Genomic DNA, 26203 nt, shown 5'->3' on the forward strand with positions numbered 1-26203 from the left:
CCTGTTGCGTTTCCTGTAGGTGAGAGGAAATCTTGTATTCTGAGTAATCACTGACAGGCACCTCAGCAACTTGTTTAACTGGCATATTGGGACAACCAGTAAATTAAAGCGCCGGACCTGAACTTGCCAAGACAGCTAGAGGTGATCACTAAGGAGGTTTGGGGTGTCCATCTCACCCCAAAGCACCTTCCCAGGGTGTGGTTCTGAGAGGTCTTGGGTCGCTGTCCCCCTTCCAGCTCCTGAACTGGTGTTCCCAATTGGGAAAGAATTCCATCTTTGCCTGCATGCTCTCAATCACATTTAACCCCCAAAGGTTTCGCTCCCATTTCCATCGCAGCTCATTTGGCCAAGAACCCAACCCTTCCCACTGAGAGGCTAGAAGGGAAGTTCCCAAACTCTGAAATGGGACACAACCTAGGAATTTGAGCCCCTCAGTTCCCTGGAGAAGTCGGGTCCTCCCTGAGAGGATTCTTGAGCATCTCATAGGGCTGTGGGCATGACCTAGGAGCCCCCCACATGATGGTGGAGCTTTTTGCCCTTCAGTGGTGGGAGTAAGCCCTAGCACCATTGATAGAACCACTGGGGCACTGTGGATATAAAAGAAATTTTCATTGTCAAAGCAGGTGTCTCCCTCTTCCTTAAGTCGTTTCGTTCATTATTCCTGATCCCTGTGCACGCTGCCTGCAGATTGAGTAAATGTCATTGGCTGTCCCAAAAAAATACATTGAGGGACACCTCCCCCATCCGGGCCTCACTTTGTTTGCTTTCTTCTCCCTTTCAGTTCCAGAGCATCTCCTTCCGGAAGATCCAGTGTAACTTCCCCTATTTTCGAAGTGACCGGTAAGGAGGGTTCGGAGGTGGAGGGTGGTCTTTTAAGAAGCCATTGTAGAAATGAGAAATCAGTTCAGCTGTGCCAGTCTGATTTCTGTTCTGCCCTGCTGAGGGCCAGGATGAAATGGATCTCAAACTGCCCACCTGACTCCACTCCTCCTCTGGCAGATCCAGCTTCTAAATCTAGTTAAGGTGTCATTCTCAGTGAAGTTTTTCAATACAGGTCCTGTTCCAACTTTCCTTTCATTCTCACTTTGTCTCTCATGTAAAGAAGCACGAGAAGCAGCTTAATAATAATAACAATGGCATTTGTTAAGCATTTACTGTGTGCCAAGCTCTGTACTTAGCACTGGAGTGGATACAAGCAAATTGGGTTAGACAAAGTCCCTGTCTCACATGGGGCTCACAGTCTTAATCCCCATTTTTCAGGTGAGGGAACTGAGGCACAGAGAAGTGAAGTGACTTGCCCAAGGTCACACAGCAGGCAAGTGGGAGAGCAGGGATTAGAACCGACGACCTTCTGACTTTTAGACACGTGGTCTATCCACAACGCCATGCTGCTTCCCATGCAGTATGGCCTAGTGGATTGGACACAGGCCTGAGAGGCAGGGTGCCTGGGTTCCAATCTGGGCTCCAATCTGGGCTCCATCACTTGCCTGCTGTGTGACTCTGAGCCAGTCATCTAACTTCTCAGTACTTCAGTTTCCTCATTTGTAAAATGGGGATTCAGTTCCTGTTCTCCCTCCCCGCTAAACCGTGAGCCCCTTGTGGGATGAGGGCTGTGTGTGACCTGATCAGTCATATGTGCTCTTATTATGTGCAGAGCACTGTACCAAGCGCTTGGAAGAGAACAGTATAATAGATTTGGTAGACATGTTCCCTGCCCACAAGAAGCTTACAGTCCGATTTATCTTGTTCCAACCTCAGTACCTCCTTCCCCTCCCCACACCACCTGTATATATGTATATATGTTTGTATGTATTTATTACTCTATTTTACTTGTACATATTTATTCTATTTATTTTATTTTGTTAATATGTTTTGTCTTGTTGTCTGTCTCCCCCTTCTAGACTGTGAGCCCACTGTTGGGTAGGGACCATCTCTATATGTTGCCAACTTGTACTTCCCAAGTGCTTAGTACAGTGCTCTGCACACAGTAAGCACTCAATAAATATGATTGAATGAATGAATGCTTAATTTAGTGCTTGGCAGGTTGGAAGGGCTTAACAAGTACTATCATTATTATTCAGCAACTTCCAGGTTTAGAGGCACTGGACCCTGTCTCTTCTCCACATTCAATAAGAATCCTTCTAATTGGCAGTTCCTCTGAGAACAGCTTGGGGCTTTTGACATCTTCATTTAGTTACTATTGGTGCTGTGGTTTTCTGAGAGGCAGGCCTGGGGTGGACGCGGTTGGGTAGTGCCTGCAGAGAATCCTTGATTGGCCTCTGGAGAGTTAAAGGTTCAATCAGTCAAACAGTGATATTTATCGAAGGCTTACTGCGTGCAGGGCACTGTGTTCAGCGCTTGGGAGAGTACAGTATAACAGAGTTGGTAGTCTTGTTCTCTGCCTCTGTAGCTTAGTCCAGAGGAGGATCTGGAATTAGAAGCAGAAGCAGCGTGAGCCCGGGAGTCAGAGGACCTGGATTGTAATTCCAGCTCTGGCAATTGGTTGCTGAGTGACCCTGGGCAAGTCACTTAACTCCTAAACTGTAAAATGGGGATTAAGTGCCTGTTCTTCCCTCTACTTAGATTGTGAGCCCCATGTGGGACAGGGTTGGGGTCCAACCTGATTGATTTGTATCTACCCCAATGCTTAGTATAGTGTTCGACACATAGTGTAAGTACTTAACGAATGCCATAATAATCAGAATGCACATGTCCTAGAATTTCCCTTTTCCCTTTCAAGAGGCTGACTCTTCAGCTGAGACTTCTCAGACCGGTGTTTGTCCCCGTTGTTATATTCTCCCACATTTTTCCTACTGAGGCTAAACTCCCACAAGCAACGTTTCATCCAAGGAGAGTGCCTGGTCTGGGAACGTGTGGCCCAATCTGCCCCAAATTCATTCATTCATTCATTCATTCAATCGTATTTATTGAGCACTTACTGTGTACAAAGCACTGTACTAAGCGCTTGGGAAGTTCCCTCCCTTCATTCATTCATTCATTCAATCGTATTTATTGAGCGCTTACTGTGTGCAGAGCTCTGTACTAAGCGCTTGGGAAGTACAAGTTGGCAACATATAGAGACGGTCCCTACCCAACAGTGGGCTCACAGTCTAGAGGGGGGAGACAGACAACAAAACAAAACATATTAACAAAATAAAATAAATAGAATAGTAAATATGTACAAGTAAGCTAAGTAGAGTAATAATTCTGTACAAACATATATACAGCTGCTGTGGGGAGGGAAAGGAGGTAGGGCAGAGGGGATGGGGAGGGGGAGAGGTAGGAGGAGTCAGTCTGGGAAGGCCTAACGCCTTCTAACTTTAGATCCGTCGATTGGGGAATTCCCCTTATTGTCCTGCCTGTCCACCCCTCTGTGACTCCTTTACCTTGTCTCTTTCCTGTCCGTTTAGGGACAAGCGAGACTTTGTGTCGGCAGGAGCCGCCGCAGGCGTTGCTGCAGCTTTTGGGGCCCCAATTGGGGGCACTCTGTTCAGCTTGGAAGAGGGTTCGTCCTTCTGGAACCAGGGACTCACCTGGAAAGTGGTGAGAAGCAGCTTGGAGTATTGAGTGGAGCATGCTGTGTTTCCGGGATGGCTAGGAAAACGGCGGGCTGGGGGCTTAAACACTCAGAAAACTCCCAGACTCATGGATTTGACTGAGAACAGACTTAGGTTGGGTTAGACCAATGGTCCATTCAAACCCAACTCTGTTTCTGTCGGGAGTAATAGGATGCTTGGAGGAACGAAGAATAGCAGCCTCCCTTGACATCCAGCCTAATGGTTAGGAATGGACCATCTTGGCTCTTTTGGCTTTCCATCTAATCTCCAACGTTCCCTCAACGCCCTCCCGCCAAAAAACGCTTCAGATTCTGGAAGTCTTTCACACATCGCTGTCTCTGTAATGGCGTGATGAGGTTGAGTTCTGATTTATGCCATCGTTTGAGGCACCTGCTCAGGAGTAGCTATGGTTATAGGGGTCTTGTTTTGTAGGTGCATTGAATTTAGAAGTCCCCAGAGCTCCAAAATCTAACTTGGAGGTTACCGGATTATAAAGCTCATATGGAGGTAGAAAGGGCAGAAAAGTAATCTTGTCACTGGTGAATGTTTCCTTCTCCCCATCCCCTCTCCTTCCCAGCTCTTCTGCTCCATGTCTGCCACCTTCACCCTGAACTTCTTCCGCTCTGGGATTCAGTTTGGAAGTTGGGGTGCCTTCCAGCTCCCTGGATTGCTGAACTTTGGGGAGTTCAAGGTGGGTATTGTCCTGCCCCTGTGGGATTTCTTGGGTGGGCTTAAAAATTAGGTCAGAGATGAGAACAAGCAGTGTTGCCTAGTAGATAGAGCATGGGCTTGGAAATTAGAAAGATCTAAGTTCTAATCCTGGTTCTGCCACTTGTCTGCTGTGTGACCTTCAGCAAGTCACTTCACTCCTCTGTGACTCAGTTCCCTTATCTGTAGAATGGGGATTAAGACCGAGAGCCCCATGTGGGACAGGGACTGTGTCCAACCTGACAACCTTGAATCTACCCCAGAACTTGGTCCAGCGCGTGGCCCATAGTAAACACTTAACAAATACTATAAAAAAAGAAAGAGAGAAGGCCAGCCAGGAGGAAAGCTGAGATTTCCGGCCACGTGAGGGAAAACTCGGCTCCTCTTTGGGCAGCCAGTCCACGTCTCTCATTCATTTAGTCTTTCAGTCGTATTTACTGAGTGCTTATTGTGTGCAAAGCAAGCACTTGGGAGAGTACAATATAATGATAAAGAGATACATTCCCTGCCCACAACAAGCTTACGGTCTACAGTCTCTCTTATGTCCAGTGCTCAATATTGCCATGGGTTGGGTGACTCTTTTATAGGGGCTTTAGCATCCTCTGCTTCCCCTGTGCTGTCCCTTTCTGGTCTCACTGAGAAACGCTTTCTCTCTCTCACTTTTCTCTCTCTCTCTCTATTTCTCTCTCTCTCTCTATTTCTCTCTCTCTTTCTCTCTCTCTCTCTCTATTTCTCTCTCTCTCTCTTCCTCCCTCCCTTTCTCTCACCTTCCCCAGTGCTCTGACTCTGATAAAAAATGCCACCTCTGGACAGCTGTGGACTTGGGGTTCTTCATCGTGATGGGGGTCATTGGGGGCCTCCTCGGAGCCACTTTCAACTGCCTGAACAGGAGGCTCGCAAAGTACCGCATGCGCAACGTGCATCCGAAACCTAAGTTTGTCAGGTATCTGTGCTGCCGGGTTCCCGCCGGGTTCCTGCCGGATTCCCGCCTGCCTCGGCACAACTAATCACATGCTTGGAGTCACCCCTCCCGGGAGGGGGAAGGGATCCACTGCCACTGGGCCCCTGGGCTTTCATCCACTCCTCCCCAAGCTTAAGCCTGTGGCTCTAAACAGATACGGAAAGTCCATCCCGCTTTGACAGCAAACAGGCCAAGGGGCTGGGTTCCTGAGATGAACAGAGTCAGTGAGGGGCCTTGAATTTGCCATTTGGGGAGGGGGTATAAATGTGAGGTTAAAGGGTCAGGCGGGATCTTCCCCTCAGAGCTAACTGCTTTCACCTCCATTCGCCCTGGAGATTTGTAGTAGAGAAGCAGCGTGGCTCAGAGCACGGGCTTTGGAGTCAGAGGTCATGGGTTCAGATCCCGGCTCTGCCAATGGTCAGCTGTGTGACTTTGGGCAAGTCACTTAACTTCTCTGTGCCTCAGTTCCCTCATCTGTAAAATGGGGATTAAGACTGTGAGCCCCACGTGGGACATCCTGATCACCTTGTAGCCCCCCAGCGCTTAGAACAGTGCTTTGAAAATAGTAAGCACTTAACAAGTACCATTATTATTATTATTATAGTAGGACATGGTGATTGAGCAGCCTGATTGCCTGGCTGATCAGTCTTAGGCCATTGGCTACAGTGGTACAGTGAGTCCACCTGATGGGTTCTGCAAACCCCTAGGCTAGGCGATGAGGTCAATGAAGAGATACTGTTTGGAGAAGGACTTGGTGGGGGGCGGGGGGCGGGGGTTGTTTCTTTTTTGTTGTTGTTTTTCCCGAGGTGGGTTTGTCTTCCCCTGAGCAGGACCTGTCTGCCCTTGTGTTTCTAGAGTCCTAGAGAGCCTGTTGGTGTCACTGGTGACCACGGTTGTGGTGTTCGGGGCTTCGATGATCCTGGGAGAATGTCGGCAGATGTCGTCTGCAAGTCCGAGTGGTAATAGCTCCTTCCACCCACAGGTGAGGCGTGTGCCACCCTCGCCCTGCTCCGCCTCAGTTCCTCCCAGGAGAAAGCTGAGCAGCAGTAGATAGCTCTTATGGGGACGGGAGGGTCTGTGATCGTGAAGACCCTGATCTTGTTGATCTCGTCCTCACAAAAGGCCCCTGCAAACAAAATAAACAGAGCGCGAGCCATGTTGGGAACTTCCGATCAAGAGAAGCAGCATGGTCTAGTGGGTAGAGCATGAGCTGGGGAGTCAGAAGGACCTAAATTTTAATCCCGGCTCTGCCGCTTGTCTGCCGAGTGACCTTGGGCAAGTCACTTCACTTCTCTGTGCCTCAGCTAACTCATCTGTAAAGTGGGGATTAAGACTGGGATTAAGACCCCATGTTGTTCATGGATTGTGTCCAATCTGATTAACTTCTGTGTACCCCAGCACTTCAAACCATGTCTGGCACTTGGTAAGTGCTTAACAAAGGCCATTAAAAAGAGTACAAAACAACAACTTGGCACTTTGGGTTTATGTTCTGCTGCCCTCCTGTTGCTCTTGTGATTTTTAGAGCGAAAACTCTCACGGTTGGACTCGGTAGGAACCTGGGGCCTGGGGCCTCTTGCCTCAGAGTGACCGTGTATTTCCACCTGTTAGAACCCTTCAGAAGATGTGAATTCGAGCATCAAGACCTTTTTTTGTCCCAACGAAACCTACAATGATATGGCTACCCTTTTCTTCAATCCCCAAGAGGCTGCGATACTGCAGCTTTTCCACCAAGACAGTGAGTATCTGCCCCTTGACCCTCACCGAGTCCCACCCTTCGATGACAGCCACCCACCTCTTTCTCCAAGCTGGCTCCGCTGCCAACAGCCAGGTGTCTCAGGCTCAGGGAGGTTCGGTTCCTGCTTCTGCTGCTTCCCAGGCCCTTCTGGCAAAGCTTGGCCTCCTCCTGCCCCCTGATAGTCGGCCGGGCCCACATCCCGTTTAGGGGCTGCTCCAGTTGGGGAGCTGCAGTTCCTTTCTGAGATGGGGAGGCCGGGGTGTAGCAGGAAATAAGGAGGGACGTGGGAGAGGTTGGGAAAGTCTGGCAGGCCCTCCAGCACCCGGGGACATGATCCTTGTCGCTTCTTGCCTTGCAGGTACTTTCAGCCCCATCACACTGGCCTTGTTCTTTGTCCTCTATTTCTTACTCTCCTGCTGGACCTATGGCATTTCTGTGCCCAGCGGCCTGTTTGTCCCCTCGCTGCTCTGTGGAGCTGCTTTTGGTCGCTTGGTTGCCAACATCCTCAAAAGGTGCGCTCTGCGTGTGTTGACCTGTGTCCCAGGATGGTACGGTTGCCCTCAGACCCCTTCCCCCCGTCGTCTCCCGTAGTCATCCAGGTCTGACCTCTGCCTGCGGTCTCCTTCCTTCCTAGCTACGTCGGGCTGGACCACCTGTACTCGGGGACGTTTGCCCTGATTGGAGCTGCGGCGTTTCTGGGCGGGGTGGTCCGCATGACCATCAGCCTCACCGTCATCCTGATTGAGTCCACCAATGAGATCACATACGGGCTCCCCATCATGATCACCCTGATGGTGAGTCCCCTCCCCCAGTTTCCCCTCCCTTCACAGCATGGCATGGTGGATAGAGCACAGCATGGGCTTTAATCCCAACTGCATCAGTTGTCTGCCGTGTGGCCTTGAAACCACTTCACTCCTCTGTGCCTCAGTTACCTCATCCATAAAATGGGAATGTGAGCCCTATGCGGGACAGTTTCTGTGCCCAACCCGATTTGCTTGTGTCCCACCCCAGTGCTTAATACAGTGCCTGGCACATAATAAGTGCTTAACAGTAATTATGTAATTATTATATAATTATATATTATTATATAATATATATATAGTATATATAATATCCCATATATATTATTATATATAATATATATGGTATTGTAATATATTATATATAATATATATAATATATCTGTTATAATACCATAATTAGAATTATTCACCCTCAGGCTGGATCCTCTGAAATCTCTATTTTGTGTTTCAGGTGGCCAAATGGACGGGAGACTTTTTCAACAAGGGTATTTATGACATCCACGTGGGCCTGCGGGGCGTGCCTCTTCTGGACTGGGAGACCGAGGTGGAGATGGACAAGTGAGTCCACGATGGCACTGCCTCCTTCCTCCTCCTCCCTCCTAGCAGTGGTTATTAAGATGTTATTCTGGGCAGGACACTACTAAGGGCTGGGGTAAATGCAGAAAGATGAAATGGAGACCCACCCCTGGCCTTTAAGAGGCTTAGATGTAAGACAAGACAGAGAACTGAAGTTTATCCTGTAAATGCAACGAAAAATTAAAACACTAAAACTGTCACCTAATGTATCAATTAAACATAGATTGTGGGACCCTTGAGGGACAGGGTCCTTGTTTAATTCCCACCTGTGTAGTCTTCCCCAGTGCTTAGTGTCATTCTCTGCACACAGTTGGCGCTTAATAAATACTGTTTTCAACTACTAAACAATACTTGGACGGGTTTCAGGATTAGTCCTGTAAGTGATTGGGGGACTTTCATCAAAGGGCCAGAGGGACTGGGATGTAGCTTGCCCCAATCTCAGAAGCCCCCTGGATTGGAAAGCATGAGAATACCTTTCCGTGAATTAATCCGTCAATCAATGGTATTTATTGAGTACTTACTATTTGCAGAGCTCTACTGTTTACTAAGCCTTTGGGAAAGTAAAGTGTGACAGATTTGATAGGCACGTTCTCCGCTCACAGGGAGCTTATAAACTGGAGAGGGAGAAAGGTGTTAATATAAATAAATTAATATATGTAAATAAGTGCTGTGGGGCTGAGGTTGGGCTGAGTAGCAGGTGCCGAAAGGGTACCTTTTTAAATTGTATTTGTGAAGCACTTACCATGTGCCAGGTACTATAGTAAGCGCTGGGGTTCAGAGACGAGCTAATCAGATTAGGCACAGTCCTTTTCCCAAATGGGACTCGCAGTCTTAATCCCCTTAATTTTACAAATGAGGTAACCAAGGTCCGGAGGAGTTAAGTGACTTGCCCAAGATCAAACAGTTGACAAGCGCCAGCGCCAGGATTAAAACCTAGGTCCTGTCTCCCAGGCCCGTGCTCCATCCACTAGGCCCCACTACTTCTCAGCTTGTATTTGTATCTTCTCAGTTTGTACTTTTCCAATTCATAATCATCGTGAGAGCCAGGAACCCTAGCGCTCCTTAAAGAGAGGGGCGTCTGGAGGACCGTGCTGTGTGCCTTTGGATACGGGGGTTCGGATTCTGGGTCTGACTCATTCCCGTCTCCCTTGCCCCAGGCTGAGAGCCGGAGACATCATGGAACCAAACCTGACCTACGTCTACCCGCATACCCGGATCCAGTCCCTGGTCAGCATCCTGCGGACCACGGTGCACCATGCGTTTCCTGTAGTGACCGAGAATCGGGGGAATGAGAAGGAGTTTATGAAAGGAAACCAGCTCATTAGTAACAACATTAAATTCAAGGTGAGATCGGGGGGAAGGAACAAATAACTTTTTTGATGGGTTATGTGCTCCTCAACCCTCTGTCCGTAGTGAAAAGGCAGTGGCCCGGTTCAAGGACCTGTGGAAAATTAATACTCTGACACTGGGCACGTAGGTCTAATACGTTGGATTTGAGTCCCCTTTTTTGGATCAATCACTCAGTTGTATTTATTAAGCGCTTACTGTGTGCAGAGCTCTGTATTAAGCACTTGGGAAGCAGTGTGGTTCAGTGGAAAGAGCACAGGCTTTGGCGTCAGAGGTCATGGGTTCAAAGCCCGGCTCTGCCGATTGTCAGCTGTGTGACTTTGGGCAAGTCATTTAACTTCTCTGGGCCTCAGTTACCTCATCTGTAAAATGGGGATTAAGACTGTGAGCCCCCTGTGGGACACCCTGATCACTTTAATAATAATAATAATAATAATAATGATGGTGATGGTATTTGTTAAGTGCTTACTATGTGCAAAGCACTGTTCTAAGCACTGGGAGGATACAGGGTGATCAGGTTGTCCCACGTGGGGCTCACAGTCTTAATCACCATTTTACAGATGAGGGAACTGAGTCACAGAAAAGTTGTTACTTACCCAACTTTGTAACCTCCCCAGTGCTTAGAACAGTGCTTTGCACATAGTAAGCGCTTAATAAATGTCATTATTATTATTATTATTACTACAATACAACAGAATTGGTAGACACATTCCCTGCCCACAATGAGCTCACAGGCCAGAGTGGGAGACAGACATTAATATAACTAAATTACAGATAGGTGCATGAGTGCTGTGGGACAGAGGGAGGGGTGAATAAAGGAAGCAAATCAGGGTGACACAGAAGGGAGTGGGAAAAGAAATGAGGGCTTAGCCAGGGAAGGTTTCTTGGAGGAGATGTCCCTTCAATAAGGTGTTGAAGGTGGGGAGAGTAATTATCTGTCAGATATGAAGACAGGCCAGAAGTGCAGGACACAGGTGAGAGGTTGGCGGTGAGGTAGACAAGATCGAGGTACAATGAGTAGGTTGGCGTTAGAGGCCCGAAGTCTATGGGCTGGGTTGTAGTAGGAGAGCAGCAGAGTAAGGTAGGAGGGGGCAAGGTGATTGAGGGCTTTAAAACGACTGGTAAAGGAGTTTCTTAAAGCTTTTTCCCATCTGACACCCCCCAACCCTTCAGGGAGCTAGGCAGGTCCAGACTTTTTTTCCAGTACGTCCTATGGTCTTTGGCAGGATTAGGACTAGTATTCGAATCTTCCCCACACTTGAGCCCAGGGCTCTTTCCCTATCGATGCTGAGGCCATCGTAGCCACCTCCCCAGATTATAAGTATCCCAAAGAATTATAAGTATCCTCACCTCTTCTTGCTCCTCAAAATGTCCAGGAAGACCAATGAGTGAAGGTAACCTCTTCTCCAGTCCTCAGGTGAGTGGCCGTTGGCAAGATCGAGGAGCTGGCTTTCAAGGGGCATACGGAGCTCCTCTGCCACGTGCTCAGGCAGCCAAGCTGCCTTTGCTGGGTGTTCGTTTCCGGGGCGTCAAATCCAAGCCACTCTCTGCAAAGACTGAGTGCCCCCCCCAACCCCCCATTCAGCCCGGGCCCCCTAGCATCTCTCCCAACCCACTGGGAACCTTCCCCCCCACCCTCCCTTGTCCGTTTGCAGAAATCGAGCATCCTGACCCGAGCGGGCGAGCAACGGAAGCGGAGCCAGTCCATGAAGTCCTACCCATCGAGCGAGCTCCGCAACGTGTGTGACGAGCATGTAGCCACCGAAGAGCTGGCCGAGAAGGAAGACCTGCTGCAACAGATGTTAGAGAGACGGTGAGTGACCCTGGCAGGGGGACCCAGAGGCCACTGCACCCTCTGAGGGCTTCTGGGCCGGGGACAGCCGGACGTCCGCTTGTGGGCACAACCCTGGTTTGAGGCCAGTTCGCTCCTCCCCGGAGGCAGGCGTCAGAGGTGATGGGAGAATTTCAAGCAGTTTGAAGAAGGTGGGTTAGGACTCAGCCAGCAGAACTCCGGGAGCCATTTGATCTTTGCCCCGCAGATACACGCCGTACCCCAACCTGTACCCAGACCAGTCCCCCAGTGAAGACTGGACCATGGAGGAGCGCTTCCGCCCTTTGACTTTTCACGGCCTCATCCTGCGATCCCAGCTGGTCACCTTGCTGGTCCGAGGCGTCTGTTACGCTGAAAGCCAGTCGGTGAGCCCCACGACTCGAGGGCTCCGTTGGGGGTCCGCGCCTGCTCCCTGGGTTGCAGGGAAGAGCCATAGTTCAGGAACTGAGGGGGGATCTGGGGGCCTAGTGGAAATAGCACGGGCCTGGGAGTTGGGACCTGAGTTGTACTCTCAGCTCTGCCACTTGCTTGCTGTGTGACTTTGGGCAAGTCACTTAACTTCTCAGTTTCCTCATCTGTAAAATGGGGATTAAGTACCTGTTCTCCCCTGCCCTAAGCCTGTGAACCCCTTGTGGGACAGGGACCGTGTCTGACCTGCCCGTTGTTGGGTAGGGACCGTCTCTATATGTTGCCGACTTGTACTTCCCAAGTGCTTAGAACAGTGCTCTGCACTCAGTAAGTGCTCAATAAAAACAAGTGAATGAATGAATGACCTGATTATGTTTTAACTACCATAGTGCTTAGTACAGTGCTTGACACATAGCAAGTGTTTAACAAATACCACTATTATTATTTTTGTTAGGTTCCTCTCTATAGAGCCTCAAGGAGTCATTAATCACAACCACTGTTTGTGTTCACCCCAGACTGGGGTTAGGGTTCTAGAACCCAGGTAACTTGGAATAGCCCCAGGATTATTTCTGTAACATAGAGCCCAGGAAGCAGTTCTTTGAATGAGTTCTAAATGCCTCCCCAATGAAGCTTTTCCAGACACCATTTACCCTTTTAAACATGTAGGGTAGGTGGGAGCGGGTGTCGCTGATGGGGCCAGCCTGTTAGATCAGAGAAGCAGCGTGGCTCAGTGGAAAGAGCACGGGCTTGGGAGTCAGATGTCATGGGTTCTAATCCTGGCTCCGCCACATGTCTGCTGTGTGACCTTGGGCAAATCACTTAACTTCTCTGAGCCTCAGTTACCTCATCTGTAAAATGGTGATTAAGACTGTGAGCCCCATGTAGGACAACTTGATCACCTTGTATCCCCCCCAGCGCTTAGAACAGGGCTCTGCACAAAGCGCGTAACAAATGCCATTATTATTATTATTACTATTATTACCATCAGTAGGTCAGCCACTCCAGGACAGTCAGTCATCCATCAGTCAGTGGTTTTTATTGAGCATTTTAGGTGGCAAGAACACTGTACTAAACACTTGGGAGAGTGCAAGACAGAAGAGTAGGTAGACATGGTCCCTGCCCCTAAGGAGCCTATGGTCTACAGAGGGAGACAGACATTAAAATAAATTACAGATGGATATGTACATAAGGGCTGTGGGGCTACAGGTGGGGTGAATTTCAAAATACTGAAGGGGTACGGATGCAAATGCCTAGGCGACGCAGAAGGGAGGGCGGATAGGGGAAGTGAGGATTTAGAGGAGGCCTCTTGGAGGAGATACATGGTTTTAGTAACATTTTGAAGATGGGGTGAGTGGAGATCTGGAAGAGGGCATTTCAGGCCAGAGGGAGGATGTGGTCAAGGCGTCAGTGGTGAGGTAGATGAGGTTGATGCTATCACTAGGTAGGCTTTAGAGGAGCACAGTGTGCGGGATGGAATGTGGTAGTTTCCTGGCAAGGGCCTCGCTGTTTCTGCTAGTGCTAGCTTGAATGGAGGCCGCTTTAGCATAAACTCCTTGAAGACGGCAATCATCCCTTTTACATCTATTCTGTTCTTCCCAGGGCTTAGTACAGTGCTCTGCACTACTCTGTGGGGCACTCGATAAATCCTGTTGATTTGACTTGCAGAGTGCTAGCCAGCCTCGCCTTTCATATGCGGAGATGGCTGAAGATTACCCCCGATATCCTGACATCCATGACCTGGACTTGACACTGCTGAACCCTCGTATGATTGTGGTAAGAAGTGCGACCTTGCCAGGGTTGGGCAAGTGGGAGGCAAGTAAACCCAGGACTGGACTGACTGGGCGGGTATGTCAGGGAGAGTAACCTAACCTCCATCCACAATTTACTCCATGAAGCATCGCCGCCACCCACCCTTAGACTCCCCCCAACCCCCAGACCAGTCAGTTACCTTCATCATTAACAGGAAAAGGGCCCAGCCATAAACTCATGTATGTTTTGTTCTTCAGGACGTGACTCCTTACATGAACCCCTCACCCTTCACCGTCTCCCCCAACACTCACGTCTCACAAGTCTTCAACCTGTTCAGAACCATGGGCCTCCGACACTTACCTGTGGTGAACGCAGTAGGAGAGGTGAGTCCTTGACTCTTTGTTGGGTTCGAGAGAGAACTAGGTGAGGGTTTGGAGTGCCACAGCTCTGCCGCCAGTCTGCCCACACTCCATATCTTTCATGTTAAATCAACGGCAACGTGCCGTAGATACTACAGTGAGCACTTGTGATCAGTGGGTATCATCAGCTTTGTCTAGCTGGGTCACGGATTTATCACTGTTTCTGGGCCAGGAAACCCCACGATTGTATTAAAGGTGGGCCGATTTGCTCTGATTGGAGGCTTTTCTCTCTGCAGGGTGCGAAAATTGTGAACTTTTTCCTCAATTCTCTCAGAAGCAGTTTGGCCTAGTGGAAAGAGCATAGGCCTGAAAGTCAGAGGACCTGGATTCTAATCCTGGCTCTGCCATGTGTCTGCTGTGTGACCTTGGCCTAGTCACTTCGCTTCGCTGTGCCTCGGTTACTTCATCTGCAAAATGGGGATTAAGACTGTGAGCCCCATGTGGGACAGGGCCTCTCTCCAAACTGATTAACTTGTAACTTCCTAAGTGCTCAGAAGAGCGTTTGGCATACAATAAGCACTTAACAAATACCATAATAATTTAAGTCCAAATTTTGGTCCTCCTTTTTCCCCCTCTGTAATTTTTTCAGACTCCCCCTGTCTCCTCGGAAGTGTGGTGCTTGCTCTGTTCCTCAGTTTCCCCTCTGTAGGAGTCCCTACGCTCCCCTCCCCCCTTACACCTCAGAGTTGTATGGTTTTGAATCGGATAATAATAATACCTCTGGTATTTGTTAAGCGCTTACTGTGAGCCAGGCACTGTACTAAGCCCTGGGGAGGATACGAGCAAATCCGGTTGGACACAGTCCCTGATCCAGGTGGGGCTCAGTCTCAGTCCCCATTTTACAGATGAGGTAACTGAGGCCCTGAGAAGTGAAGTATTTTCTGACTCCAAGGTCAATGCTCTATCAGTACGCCAAGGATGAGCAGCCATCCTTAAATAAACTTTTATAAGCGCAGAGAGAGAGAGAGATGCGTTATTGCCAGCCGTTATTATTCATTAATAAGCTTGAGAGACTTAACCCCATTCGGCTCATTTAAGAAGGCTTGTCTCAAAATCGTGGGTGTCTTTCTTCCCAGAAACTGCCATACATAGAGGTCGTTCCTCTAAACTGAGGATGGTGATGTTCACCACCCAGAGTCTTCTGGGAGTTTACAAAGTCTGACTCCCTTCAGGTTTCCAAGGCTAAACGTGAAGGCCAGTATCCGGCCTCGTTTCCCCTTTTCAAGGCCCCCTCAACCCCAGCCGCTCCTTCCGAGCTGCAGATGTTCATCAATGGCCTTTATCTTTTTCCCTCTGCCAGATTGTTGGGATAATTACCCGGCACAACCTGACCCGTGAGTTTCTCCAGAGCAGACTAAGGCAGCACTACCACACCATCTGACCTCCCTCGTCCCTCGCCCCTCCACAAGGCAGCCCTTCCCATCCCGAAGATGCACAAAGGGGGCCCGCTCTCCCTGCCCTGGGCCTCAGCCGTCTCAGGACGCAGAAGATTCATCAGTTGGTTTCGTCCCCTTTGCACCGAGAGCCTGGAGACCTCAGAAACATTTTGCTGGTCAGAGGCGGGAGAGACCATGAGGAATACCACCTGACCCCATTGGAGAGGTTTGGGTCTCTCTGAATGCCTTTGGAGAAGAGCTTCTTTCATTTGTCCTGGCTCCCCTTTGCATGACACCTGCCTCGATGCCGCCTGCAGCGATACCTGAGGGTCAGCGGTTAGAACCAGCCCCCTCCTAAGCCATGCCTTACCCACTGCAGTATGAAACTTGAAGCGTGTCCTTCTCTTGTCCTCCTCCTTGCAGTTTTTCTTCCTCCCTTGAGGGGAATGCAGCTGATGCCTTATTGACTGCACAGGAGGTGTGGTTAAGGCTGTCGCCATGGTGATGTCGACTACCAAAGGAAGAGGATCACTCATTTCAGGAAGTGGAAACATCCACTTCCCAGAAGCCCTTTCCCAGTTAGGGGCCGCCTTGTGTTTTGTGGACTTTTTTTTTTTTTTTTTTAATCAAAAGTCATGCTCTTTCTTTTCAGGGGTCAGTAAGTGCTCTAGTCTTGGGGCCTGGGGCACAAGGCAGGACCAAAGAATTGGAATCCAGGGGTGGTTGGGGTGAAGACAGATGTAGCCTCCTCCTTCTGTCCTTCAATCCCAAACCCTCGAGTGGTCCCCAAACTCCCGTCTTCCCTGACATTGGCATTGTCTGGGGCTTGAGAGGCTTGGCTTGGCTCTCTCCTCCCTTTCCTCCCCCCAGGGAATTCAGCATTACCAAGGGATGGCTTGTCAGTTCCATGGTGCTCCTGCCTCTTTGGAATCTAGCATCCAAAACCAACATTAATGGAGCAGGAGGACACTGGAACGACACAAAATTTTGTCAGGCTGGTAAGGAGAAACCTATTTTGCGTTCTGAACGATCAGGAGTAGGTCTGCTGGGCAGGGTCAGCTGCAGGGCGACCCCAGGCCAAACTCAAGGCCCTTCCTTGAGATTCATTCATTCAATGGCATTTATCGAGCGCTTACTGTGTGCAGAGTACTGTACTAAGCATTTGGGAGAGTACATTACAACAATAAACAGACACATTCGCTGACCACAAAGAGCTTACAGTCTAAAGTGGGGGAGACAGACATTAATATAAAGAAATAAATTACAGATATATACCTAAGTGCTGTGGGGCAGGGATGAGGGAAGAACAAAGGGAGCAGTCAGGACGCAGTAGAAGGGAGTGGGAGAAGAGGAAAGCGAGGTTTAATCAGGGAAGGCCTCTTGGAGTAGATGTGCCTTCATTATGGCTTTGAAGAAGGGGAGAGTCATTGTCTCCTTCTTGCCAAATCCAATGGCCTCTATTCCGTCCTAATCCTACTCGACTTCTCGGCTGCCTTCGACGCTGCAGGAAGCTGGTTGCCGATGGTCCAGGCTGTCACTGGCAGCCAATATGTCCTAGCTCCTCCCTTACACTCTGGAGTGAAAGGTTCCTAGTGGTGTGAGGGCCGCCCGCCTGTTTCCTTTTTGTGGCTGTCTTCCTTCTCTCCCTCTTGTTGTCCCAGCTGTCACATCTCTTGGTTTCCCAGCCCCTTTGACAGGTGTGGTCTCTAGCCTCAAGTTAAAGGGAGGCGGGATCCTCTTTCCCCTCATAAGTGGCCTGGAGGCAGGGGTCGCCACCGTCGGTGCTGAGGAGGTCAGAGAGATAAGGTCCCTGCTGATGGATTTGTCTCGTACCACCGGCAAAGGTCAGGGATGAGTCACGGTGATGTGATCAAGCTTTTTGTACGACCCTCCTACCCGAGGGTCCCCAGGTATGTGGGAAGAGCCGCTGAACCTGGGCACCCCATCAGAAACTTCCAGGGATCCGGAGTATTTTGGGACCAAAAAGCCAAAACCAGAGACCTAATTGTGTCCTGTGCTCCCCATTTTGTTACCTGCCGGAGACCAGGTGCAGTAGTACCTTGTACCCTTTCAAAAATAATGATTTTATTGTAGAGTTTCACCGAGCGTTTTGGAAGACCGCGAAAGGCAAAAGTTGTTGTGGTGTCTTAGAGGATCTCCTGTGCCCTGCTGTTCTTTTCTCACCCACTTTTCACCTCGCCCTTGTTTTTCCCAGCTCAGGTGCCAGAGACGCCCCTCTCGCCCCTCTTCCATTTTCTTTCAGCACAAACAGTTTGCATTTGGCTGTGCCATGACTCTCCCCGAGGCTATCGTTTGTGTGTGTGCATGCATGTGTTAGTGTGTTTTGATCATCTCTCTCCACTACCCAAGCTGATATTGTGGGCTGTACCAACTGATTCCGTACCCCAACCAATGCAGACTTGACCCAGGATTCAAGCGGCCACCCGGGTCCCAACCGACTGCAGTGCCCCTTCTTGAGGGAGAGCCGGGCAGGCAACAGAATGATCCAGATTTCTCTGGAGACATAGGTTCCAACCTCCCTGCTTGCTCCCTCTCTCTCTTCTGCCCTTCCCAAAGGCCCGAGGACCACAGCTTCTCCACTCCAAAGAAATATACTGGAAATCTTCTCAAGACCACAAAGGCCCTTGCTCTATTAAAGAAACCAACCGTCTGAGGATCCAAGCCGCTCTCCACTCCAGAGACGGGTAACCTCGTGCCTCCCTGCTGCAAGCCACAGCTTGTCACTGATGGGGTTAAGGACGGATTTCTTCCTCAGGGTGGGATTCCAGAGTGACCCGTGGCAGAGGGCATGGCTCATATCTCTGCAGGCGAGGAGGAGTCAAGTCTGGACCTCGGCTCTAACGTAAACCCCGGTATGATTGACCCATGCTCTCATTTGGACCAACCGTTTCCTCCTACAGCCGCCTGCTGAGTGGAAGTGTCTCTTCTAACAGTGCTGTCTTGTGCCGCTTTCCCAGAGCCGAACCAAGCTAGCAGTGCCGGGAAGACCCTGGGGGAGGGACAGGACCAACCCCTCCTGGGACCCCGGGCTGGGTTCACGTGCAGTATTGCCTAGTAGCACCTCCGTCACATCAGCCATCCCTTCGGTAGCAACCTCCCGTTTTTATTTCCCGTTTGCACTGTCTCTAAAAAGATGTAAGCTAATTCCACTGTGTATATAAATGGTATTTTTTTAATTTGTACAAATCTATTTTTATTTGAACTTTTAGCACTTGGACGTTCGCACTGTAGCCATAACATGCCTGAGAGTCCAACACCTCCGCTGGTTCCTTCGGGGGCTTGCCGGCAGCAGTCTCTTCCCCCAAGTGCGACCTACTCTTACAACTTATTAATTTATTTGTTTTTTACGATCATGGTCTGTACAAAACATAAAGGCGGGAACAAACTTTGGAGTCTCATTACTCTTTTTGTAAAAAAATCCCTACAGAACTAAACAGAATTAGCTGTCATGTTTACTGCAGTGCTGGGGCTGCATTTTAGGATCAATTGGGAGGATCCCAACCTCTGTCTATCACTTCCAAATCAACCAATCAAGGATATATATTGAGCATCTACTGTGTACAGAGCACCATACTAAACACAGGGGAGAGTAATAATAATAAATATGTTATTATGTACTTATTAAGCACTGGGGAAAGATAAAAGTTAAGCAGGTTGGACACGGCCCCTCTCCTACATACAGTTCACATTCTAAGTAAGAGGAAGAACAAATATTGATTTCCTGTTTACAGTTGAAGAAACTTTGGCCCAGAGAAGTTAAATGATTTTTCCAAGGTCGCACAGCAGGCAACGAGCAGAGCTGGGGTTAGAACCCAAGTTCTCTGATTCCCAGGCCCATACTCTTTTCACTAGTCCACACTGCTTCCCACTTAGACTACAATAGAGTGTGTAGACATGATCATTGTCTTTAAGACTATATTGTAGCTTTGCTCTGGCTAGTCCCTTACTCTCCTTTTTTTTAATGGTATCTGTTAAGTGCCTACTGTGTGCCGGGCAATGTAGTGTGTGCTGAGATAGACTGAGTCCAATCTAACTTGTATCTATGTCCCATGTGTGGCTCACGGCCTTAATCCCCATTGTACCGATGAGGTAACTGAGGAACAGAGAAGTTAAATGACTTTCCCAAGGTCACACAACAGGCAAGTGACAGAGCTGGGATTAGAACTCCGATCCTTCCAACTCACAGGCCTGTGCTCCAGTCCCTGTTATTTTCCTTCCCATTGAGGCTTTGTGGGGAGAGGCACAGGTAAGGCAGACTTTGGGAACAAGAGAAGCAGCATAGCTTAGTGGATAGAGCACGGACTTGGGTTCTAATTCCAGCACTACCATTTGTCTTCTGAGTAACCTTGGGCAAGTCACTTCCCTGCACCTCAGTAACCTCAAACTGTCAAATGGATATTAAGCCCCACATGGGACAGGGACTGTCCAACACAATTTTCTTGTGTCTATCCTAGCACTTAGTACAGTGCTTGGAACATAGTAAGTGCTTAAAAAATGCCACCATTATTATTATTATTAGCAACAGTGGATACCATCCGGCAATAGAACTTTTGAAGACTTGTAACCTACAACATTAGTTCTGATCCCAACCACATTTATCTAAGGTATCTATCTGAGATAAGGCCAGATCTCTTGTGTTCCCTGCTCACTAAGCCAAAAAAAACCAAACTAATTCTATCTTTAGCAAGTAAACCCAGGTCTCCCACAGCCACCCCTTCCCATACACTCAAACATAGGAATAGAAAAGAGAAGTAAAACTGTATGTAAAAACTAAAAATTCTTTTACAGTTGAGCCTTGGTCAGAGTGGGCTAGGGTTAAATAATTATAATAATGGCATTTATTAAGCACTTACTATGTGCAAAGCACAGTTCTAAGCACTGGGGAGGTTGCAAGGTGATTAGGTTGTCCCACGGGGGGTTCACAGTCTTAATCCCTATTTTACAGATGAGGTAACTGAGGCCCAGAGAAGTTGTGACTTGCCCAAAGTCACACAGCTGACAATTGGCGGAGCCGAGATTTGAACCCATGATCTCTGACTCCAAAGCCTGTGCTCTTTCCACGGAGTCGCACTGCTTCTCTTTGGTTGATTGATTTTCATCATCATTACGGAATTGACTGAGCACTTATTACAGGTAAATGCTGTTGTGCATAAAAGGTTATGGAATCAGATACAGTCCCTGTCCCATATAAGGCTCCTAATCCATCTTTTCTCCCCATTCCCCCCACCTCCTTCCTTTACAGATGAGGAAACCGAGGCCCAGGGAGATGAAGTGATTTGCCCAAGGTCACACAGAAGGCAAGGGGCAGAGCTAAGTCTCAAAGCTGGGCCTTCTAACTGTCACTTGCTCCTTCCACTGGGTCACCTGGACCTCCCTGTGGCTAAAATTATTGAACTTCTGTTGTGGATATAGCCATGCATTAGATCTTTTGGTGTCTTAGTTCAGAGCACTGTACTAAGCTCTTGGGAGAGAACAATACTAAAAAGTGGGTATAACCAATCCCTGCCCAAAAGGGTCTTAAGGGAGGGCTTGGATTTTTAAGTTGGGAGAGGATGTGATGTTATACAATAGCGTTTCTTCCATCAAGGGGGAATCTAACTTGCTTTCCATTATGTGTTTGAAGATCATGTGGAAAGCTGGCTTCCTGGTTTTATTGCTGTAGTTTCTACTCCTACCTTTTATAGTCGCTCACTATTCAAAGTTTCCATGCTCTCTCGAGAGTAAAATGAGAGTCACAGTGGGCCCTCCCTGGACATTCGCCTCTCCCCACCGGGCTCAGGGTCACTTCATTCTTTCTTGGTCTCATAGTTGGCACTGTGCTTTAGCGGGGAGGTGTTTCTAAAGTGGTTTGTCCTTGCCTCAGAATCCCCTACCTGTTCAAAATCCAGAGGCATGGCACTGATCTCAGAAGGAGAGACACAGAGCAGCCACAATTTCCCCAAGGTGATTCTGCAGGCTAGGAGCAGTCTCCAGGGGTGGACAGTCCCAGGTCCCATCTCAGAAAAACAAGTTAATGGTGTCCAAACTTCACTCTGCTGTTTGGAACATTTTCCTCAAAAAAAAATTCTGTCCTTTTTTAAGCGCTTACTATGTATCAGCATTTGGAAGTCAGAAGTCATGGGTTTTAGCCAGAGCTCAGGCCCTGGCCTGCTGTGTGGCTTTGAGTAAGTTTCTTAACCTCTCTATGCCTGTTTCCTCATTTGTAAATGGAGGTAGTAATACCTCTCCCTCCCTTACAAGGATGTTATGAGTCAAAAATAAGTAAAAAAATATTTTGGAAGGTAAAAATTATTCATTAAATTTTACCAGTCTCACCCCTAACACTCGCACTTTTAGATGACTTGTTTCTGCCAGACATTTTTTTTTAAAAGGCTCAAATAATAATTATAATGCTAGCATTTTTAATTCCTTACTATGTTCTGAGCACTTCTAATCTGAGATCACATGTGTACATCATCCTCATTTTTAAAGTTGAGGAAACTAAAGCCCAGAGAGTAGGACATACCCAAAGCCACAGCAGGCCAGTGGCAGGTCTAGGGCTCGAACCCAGAACTCCTGAGTCCTAGTCCCAAGGTCTTTCCATCAGGCCACACTCCCTCCCATGTTACCTTTTGCAAACTTGCAATCTTGTACATATTTACTATTCTATTTCACTTTGTTAATATATTTTGTTTTGTTGTCTGTCTCCCCCTTCTAGACTGTGAGCCCGTTGTTGGGTAGGGACCGTCTCTTTATGTTGCCAACTTGTACTTCCCAAGCACTTGGTACACAGTAAGCGCTCAATAAATACGATTGAATGAAAGAATGAATGAATGAAATACCATTCTAAGCTCTGGGGTACATTGGACACAGTCTCTGTGAGGTTCACAGTCTAAGTAGGAGTCCTTATCTCCCCACTCCTCAAAAACTTCCAATGGTTGCCCATCCCCTTCTGCATCAAACAGTAACTCTTTACCATTGGCTTTAAGATACTCAAACAGCCTCTTCCTCTTTCCTCATCTAACTGATCTACTATTACAACCCAGTCTGCACAATCTAGTCCTCTAGCATCACCTTACTCTCTGTACCTTGATCTCATCTATTCCACCGCCAACCCCTTAACCACATCTCCCTCCCCCTTCCTATCCGACAGTCCACCACTCTCCCCACCTTATGTTGCCAACTTGTACTTCCTAAGCGCTTAGTACAGTGCTCTGCACACAGTAAGTGCTCAATAAATATGATTGATTGATTCAAAACCCTCTCAAAATCACATCTCCAAGAGGCCTTCCCTAACTTCTGCTCGACTAGTCACTTGATCTTGTGTCCTTTTAGCACTGATACTCACTGCAGCCTCACGATGCTAATGTCCACATCCTTGCACTCTGCTATTTCCCCTATCTATAATTTTTTTTTGTCTGTCTCCCCCTTGAAGACTCTAAACTCGCTGTGGGCAGGAAACATATTTCCCAACTGCTGTATTGTACTCTCTCAAGTGCTTGGTACAGTGGTCTGTACACAGCAAGCACTCAATAAATACCGTTGATTTTGAGAGCAGGTTCCTTCAAGTATAACCTACAGGGAAAAAAAAAAACCCAATACGGGTCAATTTCATTACCACCATCTCACTAGGGTGAAAGTTTGGGGGGTTTTGTTGTTGTTTATTAGTTTTCCCAGCCAATGACTCATAATATATATATGTTAGGCAACTAATCAGTACAGAATTTCACTACAACAGACAAAATAGGAGAGCCACCAGTTCATGTGATATTGGTTTGGGATAGGGATTGTGTCTAATTCCCATTGTGTCTAATTCTCTCCTAGCACTTAGTAGTGTCTTGCACACTGTACGCGCTTAATAAATGCCATTACTACTGGTTTGATAGTTACCATGAAACTACTATTTCAGAAGCGTAACTTTGGTTCCGAAGATGATGAATTCCTAGTGGAGGTGAAAGTCGAGGGGATGGGGGAGAAAATATGATGCACAAGGTATCAGAAAAACCCTTGAAAAAGAATCCAAGTGTTGATGTAGATGTAGTTTAAAACGCGTCGGTGGTGATTGGAGTCAGAACAACGGGTACTGAGGCTTGCAGGCTGATTTCTATTTGTTTCCTATGCCGTTCCGTGAGAAGCAGTGCGTGGGGCTAATTACCGCCCAAGGCGAACGGGGGCAAGACTTCGTTGCCCGCCCGAGACTGACAAAGCGGGACGAGGCCTAAATCCCGGTATTGCTGGCCTAAATCTGGCTCTCCTCGCCTCGGAGACAGAAAGAGAACCACACCCACCCCGAGCACTTCTTCTGTCCAGAGTTCTGAAGGCATATTCATTCTCAAACCGCGGCAAGGAGTCATTTGGGTCAGATTTAATGTAGGAAAACAAAACAAGTACAGAAAGCCACGGTGAAATCGTTCTATCTACATTGAAAAGGATCAGTCGTGAAATGGCACCGGGGATGGCAGTTGGAATCGTGGGTTCAAGGCTTGAGCCAGACAGAGTCTGAGCGAAATCAGCAGGCCGCGTCGCCTCTGGGGCCGTTATCTTAAAGACTACGAAAAAACACAGACACAATTGGGTAGCAACAGCATCCCGGCCTTGCCAACCGGGTCACCCTGAGATTGGACATCGGTTGGTGAGCTGATAGCTGATTAGTTAAGGTGAATCTTTGAAAGGCCATTGTGAATAAAGATTTGGCCTGGATCTATTCCTTAGTGATCCTTCAATCTTCCCAGGTGCGGCCAACTGTTTTGCGGCCCTTTCTCTTCCTTTTACCCTTATGTTCTTGGAGGAAAATTTCCATTGCACTCAACCTAGCCTGACCGAATCTCCAAGTTGATGCTAACTTTGTTCCCTTGGATCAAAACTCATCTCTCCAAATCATCACCCCTTCCCAGAATGATCAGAATGGGAGCGACCTTGGAAGAAGGTAGACCTCTCCCTGCAATTTGAATGGTATTTGTTACTCACTTACTATGTTCCAGGCACTGTACTAAACGCAGGGGTAGATATGAGCTAATCAGGTTGGACACTGCCCATGTCCCAGTTTTACATATGAGGTAACCGAGGCACAGAGAAGTGAAGTGGCTTCCCCGGGGTCATGGAGAGGTCAAGTGGTGGAGCTGGGATTAGAATCCGAGTCCTTCTGATTCCCAAGCCTGCGCTCTATTCACTAGGCCACACTACCTCTCATTCTGATGCTCTGAAAGGGCAACCCTAGAGGAGAGGGAGCCGAGTCCATGCCGGAGCCAGGGAAAAGTACAGTCCTAGAAGAGTTCGATTCCCCAGTGCTTTGGGGGCTGGCGATGGCAACCCCATTCTCTCTAGCCATGCACCCAGGAAGAGAGTTAAGCCTTGTTTTACAAACGTCTCAGGACAGGGCAGCCTGCGATGATAATAATAATGGTATCTGTTAAGCACTTACTAAGTGCCAAGCACTGTTCTAAGCACTGGAATAGATACAAGCTTACCAGGTTGTCCCACGTGGGGCTCAGTCTTAATTCACATTTTACAGATGAGATACCTGAGGCATAGAGAAGTTAAGTGCTTTGCCCAAAGTACAGCTGAAAAGTGGCGGAGCCGGGATTAGAACCCACGATCTTTGACTCTCAAGCCCGGGATTTTTCCACTAAACCACGCTGTGTCTATCCGGCCTGGGACACGTAGGGATTTCAGATGTGAACATGCACCCGTAAGCCCCATAAACCCCCTCGGACTTCCCTAGGTCATAACCTCTGGGCCAAGGGGCCCCGTATTCATTCATTAATCATATATATTGAGCACCCACTGTGTGCAGAGCACTGTACTAAGGGCATATGTCCCTTCCCTCTGCACCCCTGCCCCCCTCCCCACCTTCCGGCCCCTCTTACCCGATAGCTGTTGCAGCCAAGTCCGCTCTGGGCTCCGATTCTGTCAATGCGGCTCCCAAAACAGCTGGAGAATCTCCTTAGGCTACGGGGCCCAGTCAGAAGGGACCGGAGTTTGTTCTTCAGGAGGGCAGCTCTTTCGGGCTGCTCCCAGGAGCCACGTCCAAAAGCGTTGTCACTCTGGGCTGGACTAAGGTCCCCGGACCAGGGCGACAGGGGGTTGAGAGCCTCCCCGATTTGGTCGTTCTGGTCATTTAATCCTTGTGAGGGCATGGCTGCCTCTTCCGCGGGCATCTTGTCCTCCAAGCGGTCCAGCAGGGTCTAAAGGAGAGAGGGGGGGACGGAGAGAAGAGAGGGGAAGTTCCGCTGGCCTCTCCTGGAGGCCAGGAGAGCCTCCCCTGGGATTGCTGCAGTTCGGCCTTACCTTGAAGTCCACCAGGTCACTGTTGGGCACGGACTCGTAGATGGGGTGGGCCAGGCCTTGGCCTTGGAGCTGTGGGGTCAGGAGGAGCAGCATGCCAGCGCAAATGGCGGTGAAAGGGCCCATGCTGAAGAGGGTCTCTCTCCCTTTCTCCTTTTCTCTCTCTGTCTCTCTCCTGATGCCTTGTCCTGTTGTTCTTGAGGCTCTTGGCTTCCCGGCCTCCCCTTTATATGCCCCCGGTGACACCCTGGGCCCGCTCAAGGACCGGACCCCTCCCCATTCCGTCACTCTTGGGCGATGAAGGAGCCGCTGCTGGGAGCCGGGGGAAGATGTCCTTTTAAAGTTATCGGACAGTCCCGACTGGTCGCTCCGGAGGGGCAGCTTCGGCCGTTGACTGGCTGCCACAGCTCGGGGACCCTTTTCCGCGGGAGGCGCATTCCTGCTGATTT

At 48.8% G+C, this 26203-nt stretch overlaps 2 protein-coding genes across 2 annotated transcripts in view; one reads left to right on the forward strand and one right to left on the reverse strand.

Annotated features, from left to right (window-relative positions):
• Positions 1-16601, forward strand: part of CLCN6 (chloride voltage-gated channel 6) — a gene marked incomplete at its 5' end in the record, with an annotated part of 34669 nt that extends 18068 nt beyond the window's left edge. Inside the window, 15 exons of the mRNA XM_038746870.1 lie at positions 782-840; positions 3411-3543; positions 4135-4248; positions 5042-5208; positions 6082-6208; positions 6835-6961; positions 7320-7473; positions 7596-7755; positions 8216-8322; positions 9498-9684; positions 11343-11500; positions 11727-11883; positions 13592-13699; positions 13933-14058; positions 15395-16601. Coding sequence (XP_038602798.1) covers positions 782-840; positions 3411-3543; positions 4135-4248; positions 5042-5208; positions 6082-6208; positions 6835-6961; positions 7320-7473; positions 7596-7755; positions 8216-8322; positions 9498-9684; positions 11343-11500; positions 11727-11883; positions 13592-13699; positions 13933-14058; positions 15395-15475 — 1965 coding nt within the window. The remainder of the gene's footprint in view (positions 1-781; positions 841-3410; positions 3544-4134; positions 4249-5041; positions 5209-6081; positions 6209-6834; positions 6962-7319; positions 7474-7595; positions 7756-8215; positions 8323-9497; positions 9685-11342; positions 11501-11726; positions 11884-13591; positions 13700-13932; positions 14059-15394) is intronic.
• Positions 16602-23532: 6931 nt separating this feature from the next.
• Positions 23533-25923, reverse strand: NPPA (natriuretic peptide A). Its single transcript, XM_038747217.1, has 3 exons — positions 25758-25923; positions 25337-25654; positions 23533-24019 (listed from the first exon to the last, which is right to left on the reverse strand). Exons 1-3 carry the CDS (start codon positions 25878-25880, stop codon positions 24008-24010), a joined length of 453 nt encoding a protein of 150 aa, XP_038603145.1. The 5' UTR covers positions 25881-25923; the 3' UTR covers positions 23533-24007.
• Between the last annotated feature and the right edge of the window lie 280 nt (positions 25924-26203).

The sequence above is a fragment of the Tachyglossus aculeatus genome, chromosome 5 (assembly GCF_015852505.1).
Source record: "Tachyglossus aculeatus isolate mTacAcu1 chromosome 5, mTacAcu1.pri, whole genome shotgun sequence".
NCBI lineage: Eukaryota > Metazoa > Chordata > Mammalia > Monotremata > Tachyglossidae > Tachyglossus > Tachyglossus aculeatus.